Source organism: Cetorhinus maximus, chromosome 9 (genome assembly GCF_964194155.1).
Source record: "Cetorhinus maximus chromosome 9, sCetMax3.hap1.1, whole genome shotgun sequence".
NCBI lineage: Eukaryota > Metazoa > Chordata > Chondrichthyes > Lamniformes > Cetorhinidae > Cetorhinus > Cetorhinus maximus.
In genome coordinates, this window is record NC_135887.1 from 68,977,854 (window position 1) to 68,995,872 (window position 18,019).

The window sequence follows — 18,019 nt, forward strand, 5'->3', positions numbered from 1 at the left end:
TAATAAACATTCTATCCTTTGTGTTAAAAGAATATTAGCAGACTCCTGTGAATGTGCTAAGTAACTGACCTCCATGGTTTCTAAAAAAAAACAAAGTTAGGATCTATCAAACCATATTTCACTCTGGGATCTGACTTGTCCAGTATTAGCATTAGCTGGGATCATAACATTGTGCAAGAACTGTATAATGGTGATATTGGGAGTCCGTAATTCCCCAAATATCAATTGGGGTAATGTTGATCAAATGGAAATGGGGTGGGAGAGGTATTTATGAAATGTGTTATTGGAAACTTCTTTGAACTTTGCTCTGGATCCAACTATGATGGAGGCTTTGCTGAATCGGTGCTGGGAATGAGTAGGTCAAGTGGATCAAAGTCTGTGGGCAGTCACTTGGGTGAGAGTGATGATTGTATCATAAGGTTTAGATTAGTAATGGAGAAGAGCAAGGAACATTCTAAAGTAGAACTTCTAAATTGGAATCAGGCCACCTTTGATGGGATAAGAGGGGATATAGCCAGGATAAATGGAACCAAAGGCTAACAAGAACATTACAATGGAACAATGGGTGGTTTTTAATGTACCTGTTTCAGATACAAGTTAGGTACGTTCCAACAAGAGTGAAAGGTAGGGGAACCAAAGCCAGGTCCCTTTGAATGACACAGGAGATAGAGAATAACATGAACCAGGCCAAATACAGTAAGTTGAGGGGGCAAGTGAAAAGGAAAATAAGACTGGCAAGGAGAAATTATGAGAATAGAATAGCATGCAATGTAAAAGGAAACCCAAAGTCTTCAACTGGCATGTAAATAGTATGCCTATAGTAAGAGGCAGAATGGGTCCTATTAGGAACAGACAGGCTGACATATGCTTAGAGGTGCAGAGCAAAGCTACAATACTTAATGAGAAGTTTGCAACAGTGTTTACTAAGAAGTGAATGCTGCAAAAACATCAGTAGAAGTGGAGATGGTAGAGCTAATGGATGGGGTGAAAACTGATAGACAGGATGTACTAGAAAATTTAGCTATACTTAGTAGTTGGTCTGCATCCAGGTTGCTAAAAGAAGTTGGGGGGTTAAGATAGTGGAAGGATTTATCATAATCCTTCAATCTTCCCTAGACATGGGGGAGGTGCCAGAAGATTGGAGAGTGGTAATTGTCAGGCTTTGATAGACTTCAAAAGACGGACAGTCATTCCATGCAGGAATATATTGTTGTGGACAAGGGAGGAGAAATAAACAGAAACACCAAATTCCCTTCCCTTACTGTTCACAATCAGTGTTTTTTTGGGGAAAGATAGATGGCATGTGTTTCTTAGCCTCCCTGCATAGGTGGTCAATTTTAATTCCGTTTCTTAGAAGGCAAAGATGACACAACCTTATTGCAACTGATGTTCTTGCAGTCTTTAGTATTCACTTACAGACTGATCCAGGACCTTTTTGGGTCCTTCAGTCAAAACTTGTTATCTCTAGGCAGCTTAAGTCACATGACCATTATTGGCATTGTCCACCCAGAATGACTTAGCTGAAAACCATCATTATATAATGAAGAGAATGGGTGAGTTCTTCACACTTACTCAGGATGAAAATGTTTCTGCCCAGCTTTCATTGTTAGGGTTCCAACTCCAAGTCATAGAGTCTGGACTTTTATTTTGCGTGAATCTCCAAATAATAGCAAGTGTAAATTCCACAGATATGTTCCGTATGGGTGTGCCTATTCAAGTTGGGATGCCCCCACCCATGGATATTCAAGTATGAACTTCCTGGAAGGTTTGAGATATAAAAACAGTTGCAGAGGTTTCTATACACAGAGTCCATATTTAAAATTATGAATAGGACATGCCTTCATTCAACATGACAATATCATGGACTTTAACAGACCGAAGAAATTCAATTTGTCAATCTCTTGTTCAGTGTTTGCATTTAAATTACTAGATTCTGTTAAGATGTTGCTTATGGACAGGTTCTAGATCTTAACTGGGGTTTAGTTCTCAAAAGGAGACCTATTGGAGCAAATGTATGCTTCTTTGAAAAAAATCCTGGGGCAGCAATCATTTCCAGCAGCCTTGATAGCACAAATGGGACATTCCACAGTGTCACAAAGGATGAAAGACTCAATTTTTGCAACATTTTGAGATTGTCCAGACATTGGACACAAGCACCACTACAAAGGAAGAATTACAGAGAGAGGGAATAAGGATGAAAGCACTTTTAGCAGATCTGATACACAGCAGACGAGTGCTGGAGCAGCAACAGTAGGTGAATGAACCCCAGGAATGCCCGAACAACAGTTAACAGGTGCTTCAGGTGTGACTTCGAATGTCATTATGTGATGAATTGCCCAAAGCAGAATAGCAGGTTCCTCGAAGTGATGCATGATACAGAGAATTCTGAGGCTGAAGATGATAACGATCAGTATGAAGAAACTATACTAGTCAAACAAAACTTTAGTCCAGTGATCAGTGTATTAGTCATAGATTCATTTAACTATGTGATGTTAGATTGTGTTTTCACCTCGACATTGTGTGGAGCAGATTGACTTAAATGTTATCATTCAGTAGTGAGAGTCAATGTAAGATCACGGTGTATGAAAGTTTCACTTGTTTTAGATCCGGGAACGACACATTGAGGTCACTGAAATGAATGGTGATTCTATGCAAAATAGCTGTAGTAAACTTTATTAGTATTTATATTGTTTCCAGTGAGATACCTTTGCTGTCAAGTAAGCCTTCCATGAAAAAGGCACAAATGAAATTGAATAAGAGGCATGATAAGGCAATTGTTTTTGGAAAGTCAGTGGAGTGCAGTTCATCCAATAAAGGCATTATTGTTATCCTTTAACAAAGTCTGATGTTTCTAATCAGAATGTTAAAGTATTAATGGCATTGGGTGATAAGAATCAGGGAGATAAAAAACAAATTGTTTTAAGACTGCACAGAAAATTAAAGAACGTAGCTGTGATTAATGAGGAGACATTACTGCAAAGAGTGAAATATGTGAAATGTACCAGAGGACACTGCCAAGTCAATTGACACGTGACTTTAATGCGGTAATTGCCATGGATCTAAAGGTATTGGGCAAAGTGAGAAATATTTTTTTATTTTATATTTTATAGACATGGCAACCAAACTTAGGGCAGAATCATCTCAGGTTTGCATTAAGTGCAGTAGCGGGTGAGTAAAATGACGTTTTATACACCGGCCGCAATGGCAGGTTTTCACACAATATCATCCCAAACCCATTGCATTACTTATGCATTCCCAGGAAACACACTGCTAGCACAGGACAATGCTATCACATCCAACAGCCAACTGCTTAAAGTGATTACTCGGATGACATATGTTCCAGGAGGGTCCAGTGAATGGAATGTTGTGACTATTGTGGGATGTGCAGGGAATGCTACTGGCTCTTGTTTGCCCGCCACGCCATCATCTCGCCGTTTCATCACACCAAGCACCACATTTAAAGTACAGCCACGCTCAGTGCTTCCAGCCCAGGACTGCAGCAAAGATATGGCCCTGAAAGACAAGAAGACTGCAGCCCTCCAGAGCTTTTTGGACATTGTCACAGCCCGCGGTGATGTCCTCTACCTCCACTTTGGCCACAGGAGGGACAGCTACATTATCACCCCAGCTTCGTAGGTGATGTCAGTGGTGACTAGTGCCAATGTTGCACAGAAGAGGTTGGCCATCCGATGCAGATAGAGGATGAATTATGTCTTCCGTGCAGCCAGGGTATAGCAACTATCTCATCACTCTAAACTCACACGCTCAAGCCCATCACACATTCACTGGCATCTCACTCACTGCCAGCTCAAGGGACATCACCACCCATTCTCACACACATACCCTCACATCTCCATCTGGTCTCATCTCCTCTGGAGACTGCCTCCTCAGCCCTCACCATCTTGAGGCCACTTGCACAGATCAACATGTGCTCCCCAACAAGGGACAGCACAGTGCTGGACCTAATTCTGGGGAATGAAGCCGGACAGGTGGCTGAGGTGGTGGTGGAGGAGCATTTTAGTGATAACAACCACAACATGGTACAATTTAAGCTTGTTATGGAAAAAAATATATAGAAAAGTTGCAAAAACACATTTTGGATTGGGGGAGAGCGGATTTTAGTAAAATAAGGCAGGATCTGCCAAGGCAGACTGGGGACAACTACTCGTGGGGAAATCTACAGAAGAGCACCGGGGGGCATTCAAAAAGGAAATGGGGAGGGTATAGGCTCAACATGTTCCCTCTCGGGTGATCGGAAGGAGTAACAAGACCAGAGAACCATGGATAACCAGAGATATTCAGGGTATGATGAAAAGGAAAAGAGAGGCTTTTAGCAGGTACAAGGGGAGCAAATCAGCAGAGGCATTAGTGGAGTACAGAATAAGCAGGGTGGAGCTTAAGAAAGCAATTAGGAGAGCTAAGAGGGGATGTGGGAAAGCTGTGGCTGGTAAAAGTAGGGAAAATCCCAAGGTATTCGAAAAGTATATCAATGGGAAGAGGATAACCAGGGAAAGAGTAGGGCCCATTAGGAACCAAGGGGACAATCTATGGGTGGAGCTAGAGAACATCGGTAGAGTGTTGAACGAATACTTCACATCAGTCTTCACCCAGGAGAATGAGGATGAAACTATGGAACTCGTGGACAGAGACTGCAAGCTTCTTGAGCAAATTGATATAGGGAGTGACAAGGTATTGGAAGCGTTGGCAGGCTTAAAAGTGGACAAATCTCCAGGTCCGGATGATTTGTGTCCCTGACTGCTGAGGAAGGCAAGGGAGGAGATCGCAGGGGCTCTGACCCAAATTTTTAATTCCTCTCTTCCACGGGGGAGGTGCCAGAGGACTGGAGAACAGTTAATGTGGTTCCGCTATTGAAGAAGGGTTGTAGAGATAAGCCATGGAACTACAGACCAGTGAGTCTCACGTCAGTGGCAGGGAAACTATTGGAGAAAATTCTGAAGGAGAAAATCTATCTCCACTTGGAGAGGCAAGGTTTGATCAGGGATAGTCAGCATGGCTTTGTCAGAGGAAGGTCATACCTAACAAATTTGATTGAACTTTTTGAGGTGACCAGGTGTGTAGATGATGGGAGTGCAGTTGATGTAGTTTATATGGATTTCAGCAAAACCTTTGACAAGGTCCCACATGGGAGATTTATAAAGAAGGCAAATGCACATGAGATTCAGGGTAATTTGGTAAGGTGGATTCAAAATTGGCTGAGTTGTAGGAGACAGAGGGTGATGACAAAAGGCCGCTTTAGTGACTGGAAGCCCGTGTCCAGTGGCGTTCCACAGGGATCTGTGCTGGGTCCCCTATTATTCGTCATTTATATAAACGACATAGATGACTATGTGGGGGGTAGGATTAGTAAGTTGCGGATGACACAAAGATTGGCCGGGTGGTTAAAAATGAGGTTGAGTGTCTTGGGCTATAGGAAGATATAGATGGGATGGTCAAATGGGCAGATAAGTGGCAGATGGAATTTAACCCTGAAAAGTGTGAGGTGATACACTTTGGAAGGAGTAATTTGACAAAGAAGTATTCAATGAACAGCATGACACTAGGAAGTTCTGAGGAACGAAGGGACCTTGGTGTGTGTGTCCATAGATCTCTGAAGGCGGAGGGGGATGTTAGTGGGGTGGTGAAAAAGGCATTTTGGACACTTGCCTTTATCAATCGAGGCATACATTACAAAAGTAGGGAGGTCATGTTGGAGTTGTATAAAACCTTGGTGAAGCCACAACTGGAATACTGTGTGCAGTTCTGGTGGCTACATTATAGGAAGGATGTGATTGCATTGGAGGGGGTGCAGAGGAGATTCACCAGGATGTTGCCTGGGATGAAACATTTAAGTTATGAAGAGAGGTTGGATAGACTTGGGTTGTTTTCGTTGGAGCAGAGAAGACTGAGGGGCGACCTGATTGAGGTGTACAAGATTATGAGGGGCATGTGCAGGCCGAGTGATCATGACGCACAGGACAATGCTATCACATCCAACAGCCAACTGCTTAAAGTGATTACTCGGATGACATATGTTCCAGGAGGGTCCAGTGAATGGAAGGTTGTGACTATTGTGGGATGTGCAGGGAATGCTACTGGCAAGTTTAAATATTGGTTAAATGTTCAAGATGGTGGCCAAGAAGTGAGGTTCATGGACTGGCAAAACGGGGTAAAAAAAATAAAATTAGGGAAATGCAGTTGCAACTTCTAATTATGTGTCTGAGAGTGACTCTTCTCTTAGAAAATCATGATGTACCAGAGAGAGTCTCTGACCCCACGAGGAAGAGATCTTATGATGATAATCCTGAAAAACATCAAAGTGCAAGTTCAGTTGATTACACAATGAAATGAGGGCTAAAGAATTGTCTCAGGGTAGGACTGGAGGCAGAAGTCCTCATGACCGTGAAGTCTTGGTGGCTGCCAATAAACTGCAGAGTAAACTAATAACAGAGGCAAAATTTTAAAAAAAATAGATAGTTGGAAGGAATTTGGGGCAGAATTTTACATTCAGCATACGGGCACGCACCCAACAAGCTGGAACGTAAAACGATGCGCGATGATATCAGCCTTGCATCCCAACGTCATCACGAAGTCACGCGATATTTCATTCGGCAGGTGTGCGCCAGAGTCGGCTGCTTGCCCGCCGATAATTGAAAGGCTTATTAAGACCATTAACCAGGTAATTAACCTGAATTTTATGCTGCCTATCCAACCTTACGGTTGGCGGGCAGGCAAAAAGGCCAAGCGACCTTCATGTTTCCTAGGAAACCTCATCCACGAGCAGGATGAACTGAAGCTATTACAAGTTAAATAAAAAGTTTCACATGAGGTGACATGATGCCATTGAATTTTCTGCTCTTTATTAATATTTTCAAAAGGCGCTTCAATCTCCTTGAGGCAGCTCCATGCCTCAGGGAGATTGAAGCGCTCTTTTGCATACATGCATGAAAGAACGCTGGACCCGATTGTCCCTCCTCCCCCCGCCCACACAGGTAGCTTTCAGCACTACCGCTCGCCATTCACGCAGGGCGAGCCTTAATTGGACTTCTCACATGAAATTGCGGCACGAATCCGATCGCGGGCAGCTCTGCGACCACCCCTGCCCGCTCCTGCCAAGCCCGCCCAACCAATGGAAAATCTTGGCCTTGGAGTTTATTCTAAAGTATCAAAAAGGCTACAGACTGTCTTGTCACATTGATGGCTTTGTATGGAAATGAAGGATTGTAATCAATCCCAATTAACTTAATAGTTCGATTGCCATGTTGAATAACCATTGTCTTAACATCATGCCCTATTATCTTACCAGGACTTTTCCATTCCTTATGGCCCTCTCTTTTGTAAAATGTCATAGCCACACAATTAAAGTCCACCTTAGATGGTCTTGTATGATGCCTTAGAGCTCTCTGCATTTTCTCCGAGACCTCAGTCTTGAAAGGCCTTCTGTATGCATGTAAAGCATTCAAATGTGCAGAAAAAATTGGACTAATTATAGTCCGTACAAACATACAAAGATACAAATTAGGAGCAGGAGTCGGTGATTTGGCCCCTTGAATCTGCTCCACCATTCAATAAGATCATGGCTGATCTGATTGTGGCTTGTACCCCACATTCCGTCTACCCCCGATAATCTTTGACTCCCTTGTTAGTCAAGAATCTATTTCCTCTGCCTTCAAAATATTCATTGACCCGGCCTCCACCACTCTCTGGACTAGACAGCTCCAAAGATTCACAGCCCTCTGAGAGAACAAATTTCTTCTCATCTCCACCTTAAATGGGAGACCTCTTATTTTTAAAATGTGTGCCCTAGTTCTAGTCTCTCCCAAAGGGGAAGCATCCTTTCAGCAAGGTCCCCTCAGCATCTTGTCTGTTTCAATAAGATCAGCTCTCAATCTTGTAAACTCCAATGGATACAGGCCCAGCCTTTCCAACCATTCCTCATAAAACACAACCCCCCGAACCCAGATATCAGCCAAGCGAACTTTCTCTGAATTGTCTCTAATGCATTTCTACCCTTTCTTAAATAAGGAGACCAAAGCTGTACACAGTACTCTAGATGCGGGGAGGCAGTGGCGTAGTGCTATTGCCACTGGGTTGGTAATCCAGAGGCCCAGGGTAATGCTCTGGGAACTCAGGTTCGAATTCCACCATGGCAAATAGTGGAATTTGAATTCAATAAAAACCTGGAATTAAAAGTCTAATGATGACCATGAATCCATTGTCGATTGTTGTAAAAAAACCATCTGGTTCACTAATGTCCTTTCGGGAATGAAATCTGCTTTCCTCACCTGCCTACATGTGACTCCAGAACCACAGCAATGTGGTTGACTCTTAAATGCCCTCTGAACAAGGGCAATTATGGATGAGCAATAAATGCTGGCCCAGCGATGCCAACATCCCATGAATGAATAAAAAAAACACCGTGTTCAACTGTAGCAAAACATCCTTACTTTTATATTCTACTCCCCTTGCAATAAACATCAACCTTCTATTTGCCTTCTTAATCACTTGTTCTAACTGCTTACTAACTTCTCCTGATTCATGTACTGGGATTCCTTTGTACCTCAAAGTTCTGCAATTTCTCTTCATTTAAATAATATGCTGCTTTTCCATTCTTCCTGTCAAAGTGGACAAGTTCACATTTCCCCAAATTATACTCCATCTGCCAAACTTTAGCCCACTCACTTAAAACATCTATGTCTCTTTGCAGACGCCTTATGTCCTTTTCACAACTTACTTTCCTACCTATCTTTGTGTCATCAGTAAACTTAGCAACCATACATTCAGTCCCGTCATCCAAGTCATTGATATAAATTGTGAATAGTTGAGGCCCCACCACTAATCCCTGTGGCACTCTACTCGTCACATCTTGCCAACCAAAAAAAGACCCATTTATCCCTACCCTCTGCTTCCTGTGAGCTAACCAATCCTCTATCCATGCTAATATGTTACCCCCTACAGCATGAGCTCTTACTTTGTGTAGTAACCTTTAATGTGACATGTCAAATGCCTTCTGGAAATATAAGTGCTGCACATCCACAGGTTCCCCTTCATCTATGTTGGTTGTTATTTCCTCAAAGAATTCCAATAAGTTAGTCAAACATAATTTTCTTTTCACAAAACCATGTTGACTCTGTTTGATTGAATTCATATTTTCTAAGTGCCCTGCTATAACCTCCTTAATAATAGATTGCAACAATTTCCCTACAACAGGTGTTAAGCCAACTAACTTATAGCTTCCTGCTTTCTGTCTCCCTCCTTTCTTAATTAAGGAGTGACATTTGCTATTTTCCACTCTAATGGGACCTTTCCAGAATCTAGGGAATTTTTGAAAATTAAAACCAATGTATCTATTATCTCAGCAGTCACTTCATTTAAGGCCCTAGAATGAAGTCCATCAGGACCTGGGGACTTTTCAGCTTTGAACTCTAATAATTTTCTCAGTACCCTGTCCCTAGCAATTATAATTATTTTATGCTCCTTCCTCCCATTCACTTCCTGATTCACAATTATTTCTGGGATGTTATTTGTATCCTCTACAGTAAAGTCTCTGATATGGCAAGGGGACTTCTAAGGAGAACAACACCAGCTTCTCGAATCATTCCACTTAACATAAGTTCCTCATCCCTGGGATCATTCTGGTAATTTTTTCTGTGCCCTCTCTAATGTCTTTATATCCTTCCAAAAGTGTGGTGCCCAGAATTGAATAGAATCCTTTAACTGAGGCCGAACCAGTATTTTATAAAGGTTCATCATCACTTCCTTGATTTTGTGTTATATGCCTCTATTTATACAGATGGGACTTATAAAGCTAAAGCAAGGCTAGTTACTCGAGGTTTTGAAGAGTGACTGGGTGATGCAGATGTTCGAGTATACTCTCCCACAGTGGGAAATGTAATCCCCAAAAGTATTTTTAGCTCCTTTGGTCACATACTCATGGGAGTGTAAATCAATTGATATAAAAGTCGGATTTCTGCAGGGTGAAAAATTTCAATGAGAAATGTTTCTGAAACTGTCTAAAGAGGCAAGCGATGCAGAAGGGAAATTTTGGAAACTAAATAAGTACGTTTATGGCTTGAATGATGCCTCGAGGATGTGGTATTTGTCAATGAGATCTGCTTCGCTGAAAGTAGGCTATGTTCAACTAAAAACAGATCATGCAATGCTTAATTGGTATCAAAAAGGAAAATTTTCAGGCATCTTCATGATGCATGTTGATGATTTCTTATGGGGAGTACTTATGGGATTTAAGATATGTGTTATTATTAAGACTAAAGTGGAATTCAAGATTGGAAGTCAGGTTTCAGGTTTTAAATATATTGGTTCAGACACTGAGCAGAATATGTCTGGAGTAACTTTGAATCAGCAATCCTATTTAGAGTACTACTCCTACCATTGCTAATCATGCTGGGTCACTATGCAAGACAATGTTACATCCAAAGAAGAAGCAGAGTAGTTGTGAAACTTGATTAATCAGTTGAATTGGTTATAAACTCAGACAAGACCGGATGCTAGTTTTAATGTATTGGAACTAAGTACTATGATGAAGCACCCTAGAGTTGAACATGTTTTAAGGGCAAACAAAATAATAGCAAATAAAACAATAAAAAATTAAATATCATTGGATGACCCAAAGAATGTGAAATTAGTTATTTTTAATGATGCTGCTCATTTTAGTGATGCTTCTCATGCCAATTTTCCTGATGGGTTTCGAGGGCAACTGGCTTCATAAAATTTTTGGTGGGTGAAAGTGGGAAATGTTGCCCTTCAGCCTGGGAAGCTAAAAAGATAAAAAATAAATTTTAATATACTTTAGCTGTGGGAACATTGGCTCCTGTGGAAGCAGTGGATATGGAATCCAATTGACAAATATTTTAGGGGAAATTCTATATAAGCATGAATATTACATTGTTTGTGAATTTGTTCAGTTTATGTTTTTTAAAAAGGGAGACTTTTAATTGTATAAGTTAAGTATATACAAGTGAGGGGCACTCCTTGGACAATTATTTGAACATATATAAAGCAACACTTAATAACACTGGTGGTGGGAGGGGGAGGTGGCACTGTAGAGTTAGAAAGTATACATTTGTTATGTCTCATTTTGTGAATGAATCCAGAACTGAGTAAACATTTCCTTCTGGTCTCCTCCTTCACCTGTAAACAGTTTAACAGTAGGGGCTAGCAGCCAGTTTTTTAAAAAAAATTTGTTCATGGGATGTGGGCCAGGCCAGAATTTATTGCTCATCCCTAATTGCCCTTGAACTGAGTGGCTTGCTGTGTCATTTCAGAAGGCATTTAAGAGTCAACCACATTGCTGTGGTCTGGAGTCACATGTAGGCCAGACCAAATGAGTTTTTACAACAACTGATATGGTTTCAGGGTCATCATTAGACTTTTAATTCCAGATATTTACCACCAGCTGCTGTGGTGGGATTCGTCTCCTGAGAATTACCCTGGGTCTCTGGATTGAGTCTAGTGACAATACCACTATGCCACCGCCTCCTCTCGTTTAAATGGTCACCGGCAGCTGAGATGGAAGGCACCAACAGGAGCTCAGGCTTCAGCTCTGAAGCATCCATTGGATCTGTGTCAGGAGAGAAAGGGAAATTTGGAAGGTGAAGTCTAGCATCTTTTGTGAACTTTAACATTCGCCTTGGACCACCAGTGACCCAGCCTGCCATCCACCTCCAAACTAGAGAAACCCAGCTCTGACCACATTTGTTCGAGCCATCAGCACCTGCATCCACAACCTCCCCCACTCTGGAAGACCTTGAGGCCTCAACAACCCACTTGTGGTGTGACAGAGGATGGATCATGGGTGGCTCCATGGTTCATCATTGACTCCCTGCATGTCTTGCTCCAGCCTGCTGTGGTAAGGTGAGAGATCCTCTTTTCTCAGGATGGCAGGAGGAGAACTCCATAGCAGAGCAGACAAGCCTAGGTGGAGGTAGCAGAGGAAGGCAGCAGCCGTTGGCTGTTCAGAGAACTAGGTTTCAGTGCCACAAGTGGGTAAATGACCTTTACCACAATGCCAGGTGAGTGCCAAACATCAGTCTCCCTTTGGGGCGCATACAGCTGGGTGAGTATGTGGGTACAGAATGTAAGATATGGGAGCCAACAGATGGAAGGAATGGCTGTAGCTCTGTCAGGAGACAACCATATGGCCTCAGGTGGAACAATGCCACTTTCAGGAGATAGGCACCAGGGAATGTAACCAGCATGCTGGTGGGATGGTCTCTGAAGTCAGAGCTTTCAGAATATTTGTTTGTCGCAATAAATGATAACATTCTATTAGCTTTCCTAATTACTTGCTGTGTCTGCATACTAGCCTTTTTGGATTCGTGCACTAGGACCCCTAGATCCTTTTGCATTTCAGAACTCTGCAATCTCTCACCGTTCAGATATTATTATTTTTTATGTTCCCTGCCAAAATGAACAATTTCACGCTTTCCCACATTATGCTCCATTTGCCAGGTCTTTGCCCACTGTGTAGCCTCCCTTTGTAGCCTCATGTCCTCTTCACATCTTTCTTTCTTACCTATCTTTGCATCATCAGCAAATTTATCAAACATTCCTTCGGTCCCTTCATCCAAGTCATTTATATAAATTGTAAAAGTTGAGGCCCCAGCACTGCTCCCTGTGGCACACCACTCATTACATCTTGCCAGCAGAAAAAGACCCATTTACACCTACCCTCTGTTTCCTTTAGCAAGCCAATCTTCTATCCATGTCAATATGTTACCTCCATACCATGAGCTTTTATTTATCACAATAACCTTTGATGTGGCAACTTATAAAATGCCTTCTAAAAATCTAAATACAGTACATCCACCAGTTACCCTTTATCCACAGCATATGTTACTTCTTCAAAGAACTCCAATATATTGGTTAAACATGACTTCCCTTCCACAAAACCACATTGACTCTGCCTGATTACCCTAAATGTTTCAAAGTGCTCGATTATAACGTCTTCAATAATAACTTCTAACATTTTCCCTGTGAGCCATAGAACCATAGAAAAATTACGGCACAGAAAAAGGCCATTCAGCCCATGGTGTCTGCGCTGGTTGAGAAATAAAAAAATAAAAAAACAGCTGTTCATTCTAATCCCACCTTCCAGTGCCTGATCCGTAGCCTTGCAGGTTACAACACTCTAGGTGCAGATCCAGGTAACTTTTAAATGAATTGAGGGTTTCCACAACCACCAAAACCAGGCAGTGAACTCCAAACACCCTCTGGATGAAAAAGATTTTCCTCATGTCCCATCTTATCCTCTACCAATCACCTTAAATCTGTGTCCCCTAGTAATTGCCCCCTCCGCTAGGAGAAACAGTGCAGCCCTGTCAATTCCATCTAGGCCCTTCATAACCTTGTGCACCTCAATCAGGTCACCTCTCAGCCTCCTCAGTTCCAAGGAAAACAACCCCAACCTATCCAATCTTTCCTCATTGCTACAATTTTCAAGCCCTGGCAACATTCTTGTAAATCTTCTCTGTGCTCTCCCCAGAGCAATTATGTCCTTCCTGTAATGTGGCAACCAGAACTGTACACAAAATTCCAACTGTGGCCTAACTAACGTTTTATACAGTTCCATCATTACATCTAAGATAAAAACAAAAAACTGCGAATGCTGGAAATCCAAAACAAAAACAAAAATACCTGGAAAAACTCAGCAGGTCTGGCAGCATCTGCGGAAAAGAGCACAGTTAACGTTTCGAGTCCGAATGATCTGTTGAAGGGCCATTCGGACTCGAAACGTTAACTGTGCTCCTATCTGCAGATGCTGCCAGACCTGCTGAGTTTTTCCAGGTATTTTTGTTTTTGTTTTCCATCATTACATCCCTGCTTTTGTATTCTATATCTTGTCCAACAAAGGAAAGCATTCCATATGCTTTCTTTACCACTTTATCCACTTGCCCTGCCATCTTCATGGACCTGTGGGTGTGCACTCCCAGGTCTTCCTCTAACTCTCCCAATATCCTCCCATTTATTTTGTATTCCCTAGCTTTGTTTGCCCTCTCCAAATACATTACCTTACTCTTCTCTGGATTGAACTCCATCTGCCACTTTTCCACCCACTCAACCAAATCATTGATATCATTCTGGGGACAACAGCCATCCTCTTCACTATCATCTACACGGCCAACTTTTGTGTCATCTGCAAATTTTCCAATCATGCCACCTACATTTAAGTCCAAATCATTAATATATACAACAAACAGCAAAGGACCCGACACTGGGCCCTGTGGAATGCCAATGGAAACTACTTTCCATTTGCAAAAACAAATTGGTGACTGATGCTCTGTTCAGGCAGGTAATGACATTTATTCATTACCATACGGACGAGGCCAGTCAGGCTGAGCGAGCGAGAGGGTTTGCAGTGATTGCTGGGTTCCCCTGCATCCAGGATGCAATCGACTACACTGATGTGGCCGTCAAGGTGCCAGCGGGCTAGCCGCGTTCCTTTATCAACAGGGAGGCCTTCCACTCGAAGAGCGTCCAGATGGTTTGTGACCACAAGACACAGATTCTGCAAGTCTGTGCAAGGTGCCCTGGCAGCTCCCATGAAGCTTACATCCTCAGACACTCACAGGTGCCAAGGATGTTCACTGCTCCAGCTCGACTGGATAGAAGGCTGCTGGGTGATAAGGGCTATCTGTTAAAAAGGTAGCTTATGACGCCTCTCTTCCACCCAAGAACAGAGGCAGGGCAGTGTTATAATAGGAGCAGTGCCTCCACAAGGCTGGTGATAAAGAGGACCATAGGTCTTCTGCAGGTGCACTTCCAATGCCTGGACCGTTCAGGGGGAGCACTACAATACCCCCCAGAACGGGTGTCACTAATTGTGGTTGCATGCTGCGCTATCCACAATCTGGCTCTGGAATGGGGGGACCCACTGGAGAAAGAGGGTCTTGAGGCAGCTCCACAGAGGATGAATCCAGTGGTGAGTCAGAAGAGGAGCCTGGTGAGGAGAATGGTGAGGACATGGAGGCAGTCCTCTGGATCCTTCAGGGAGGCAGGGACACCAGGGGCGTCTTGATCCAATGCTCCTTCAGCTAGGCTGCTAAAGATCTGCTTCCACCTTGTGCCCCCATCCCGGATGTTTGAAATGACCCTTTTCTTTGAACTCAAAGCCCAATCAGTGCCTGTGCAATAAAGTTTAGAGCTATTCACATCCAGCATGAGATACTGGCATGCCCTGAACCAAAAAAAAAGTGAAGCATAATCAGGCCAAAAAGACAAAAGCAAAATTTATATCATGTTGGCACTCACATCAAATGAACATAACAAACATGGTGCTAATGGTCACACCAGTAAACATATTTATAAAACATGGCAGAATAGAAGATCACCCATGAACAGTTCCTCTTGTGCTCATGTGCCTTAAACTTAACTTTGCGAGTGCTGCATCTCATTGCACCCCCCCCACCCCAACCCCCCCTCGCTGGCAGCGCCATTGAAGGCAGCCTACTGACTGTGCTGTCCTGTTCGTCCTCTGGCCAGTGGGCCTGTGCTGGTCCCGTCTGGGATGGAGTGTCCAGTGCCACGGCCAGCCTCTCCCCAGTCATCGCAGTCTCATCAGATGCCACGATCACTGGCAGAGGGGCAGAGTGCCCTGAGAGGAGCTCGCAGAGATGATAAGCAGCTCGTGCCCCACGTGAGGTCTCTCTGGACCTCCCTGTTCATCATTGATGACGGGCACCTAGCTGGGATAATGGGTGCCTCATCCATCTCCCACGCTGTCACTGACCTCCTGAGGTCATTGCCTGTGTGAGAGCTTGCAGGACCAAGCGCAACCCCAGGAACCTCTGATTCTGTCCCTGGACTTGCCTCTCCATGAGAGTCACTACTCTCAATGGAGGAGTCAGTGCGCTCTGCGATGAGGGTCAACGCAGTGCTCATGCTCCGCATGGACTCCTCCACAACAGACACCATGGCACGCATGCCCTCATGGGTCTCCTCCAGATTCTCCAGCACATCCCGCTGGACATCCAGGATCTTCTGCCTAATGGACGACTCCAGAGGCTCATCATTTTCCTTTGATTCAGCATCGTCCTAGTCTCCAGCAGTCCTCCGATTGTTGGCACCCTGGGAACTATCTGCTTCTGTCTGCTCCTCAAGCGAGTGTGAAGTGACCGCACCGCTATGCACCGCCAATGATCTAAAGCCCACCGAGATACTGATATCTGTGCTGGTGCTTGGTTCAGAGAGCGGATGTGACGCAGGTGCATCTAAAACCCACTACACTGACGTCAAGGGTGGCTCTTCTGGGTCCAGCATTCAAGGGCGAGCTGGCAATTCTAGGAAAGAACAACGACATGTCATTAGTTTAAGTCATCATACTGCCGGTGTGCATGTCAGGCACCCTGGTGAGACAATGAAGATCTGCATCATGGTGCCATCGTCTTTCAAGTTATCAATAGGGCTCAGGTTTGAGGCTTCAGTTAATGACGAGACTACACAAGAATGTTTGTACAATCCGACACTCTCACCTCTGTGCACTGCACTCTTACCTTCGTCAGAGATCCCTGTCTCTCAACGACTGGCTGATCGAGGTGCGTGGCGGCACTCCAGCTCCAAAGCATCCATCTCATACTTTGTCAGAATGAAGAGGTTTGGGGGGGCCTCCGCCTGTCTTAGTTTTTTAATTGGTGTTATGGCTTCGCTTCCCCTGAAATGACAACCCCTCACCCCTCTCCCCCCATCCCCCGCCGGGACACCTTGCAAGCACACCCAAGTCGTGGCCCTCAACCACAAGGCAATCAGGCCAAGCAGCCAGGGCTCACCCCCTTGGCCGGTTCTGATGTCAGTGATAGCTGGCATTCAGACTCTAACCCCACTGAGCTCCACAGGTGGACGGCCAGCCCTTTACACTTCTCCACACTGATCCAGGCCAACTCAGTACTCACCCTTGCCGAGCACAGCAGATCATTGAACCTTTTGTGACACTGCACCCATGTGCGCTGCACAACGTTATGGCCGCTCACCTCGGCTGCCACCTCCTCCCAGGCTTTTTTGGTCAGGTGCAGCAGCCTCCTCCTGCTATCCCTGGGTACTAGAGCATTCCACCTGACACCAACCTTCTCCACAAGGACCAGGAGGCACTCGTCTGAGAAACAGAGGTCTGAGTGCCCACCTGACTTGCCCTCCTGTCAGACATTTCCAGCTGCTGGTGAAGACATTAGTCGAGTGAAATGGTCTCCTGGCCGACTCCAAAGATTCTCCCCTGTCAGCCTTCAGGGAGCTGCCTCGGCTGGTTATAAAGCGCCTGCCGGGCCGCCCTTGGATCAGGTGCTCAACGGGCTCCCATCCCTGCCCAGTCCAGCCCGACCATTGAGAGGACGCATTTCACACTGGTGAACCTAAATTGGTCATCCAGCATGAAATCGCATTTGCAATGCAACTGTGGCCAGGAGCAAATTCCACATCCGCTTCTGCTACTGCCGACTTGGCGTGCATGCCTAGCATAAAATTCAAGCCCTGGTGATTTATCCACCTTCAAGGATGTCAGTGCCTCCAGTACATCCTCTCTCACTATGCTTATTCTATCTAATATTTCATTCTTTCTCTTTAACTAGAATATCTGCATTATCCCTCTCCTTAGTGAAGACAAAGTGCTCATTGAGAACCCTGTCCACATCTTCAGCATCAATGCACAAATTACCTTGTACATCTCTGATAGGCCCTATCCTTTCCTTCATTATTCTCTTGCTCTTCGTGTACTCGTAAAACACCTTAAGGTTTTCTTTGATATTACCTGCCAATATTTTTTCATATCCTTTCTTTCCTTTCCCAATTATCTTTTTTTCATTCACCCCTGTACTTTCTACATTCCTCTAGGCTTTCTACAGTATTAAGTTTTTTGTGACTATCCTAAGCTTTCTTTTTCGGCTTTTTCTTACCGTGTATGCTTCTAGATAACCAGTGGGCTCTAGATTTAGCAGTACTGCCCTTTTTCTTTGTGGGGACATGTCAACACTGTGCCTGTAGAATCTCGTTTTTGAATGCCTCCCACTGGTCTGTC

The 18,019-nt window shown here is 44.0% G+C and overlaps 1 protein-coding gene across 1 annotated transcript in view; it reads right to left on the reverse strand.

Moving 5' to 3' along the window:
* Positions 1-15,563, reverse strand: part of LOC144685063 (hatching enzyme 1.2-like) — a 132,809-nt gene extending 117,246 nt beyond the window's left edge. The window contains exon 1 of the mRNA XM_078549598.1: positions 15,471-15,563. Within this exon, the coding sequence (XP_078405724.1) occupies positions 15,471-15,563 (93 nt within the window). The remainder of the gene's footprint in view (positions 1-15,470) is intronic.
* Positions 15,564-18,019: the final 2,456 nt, after the last annotated feature.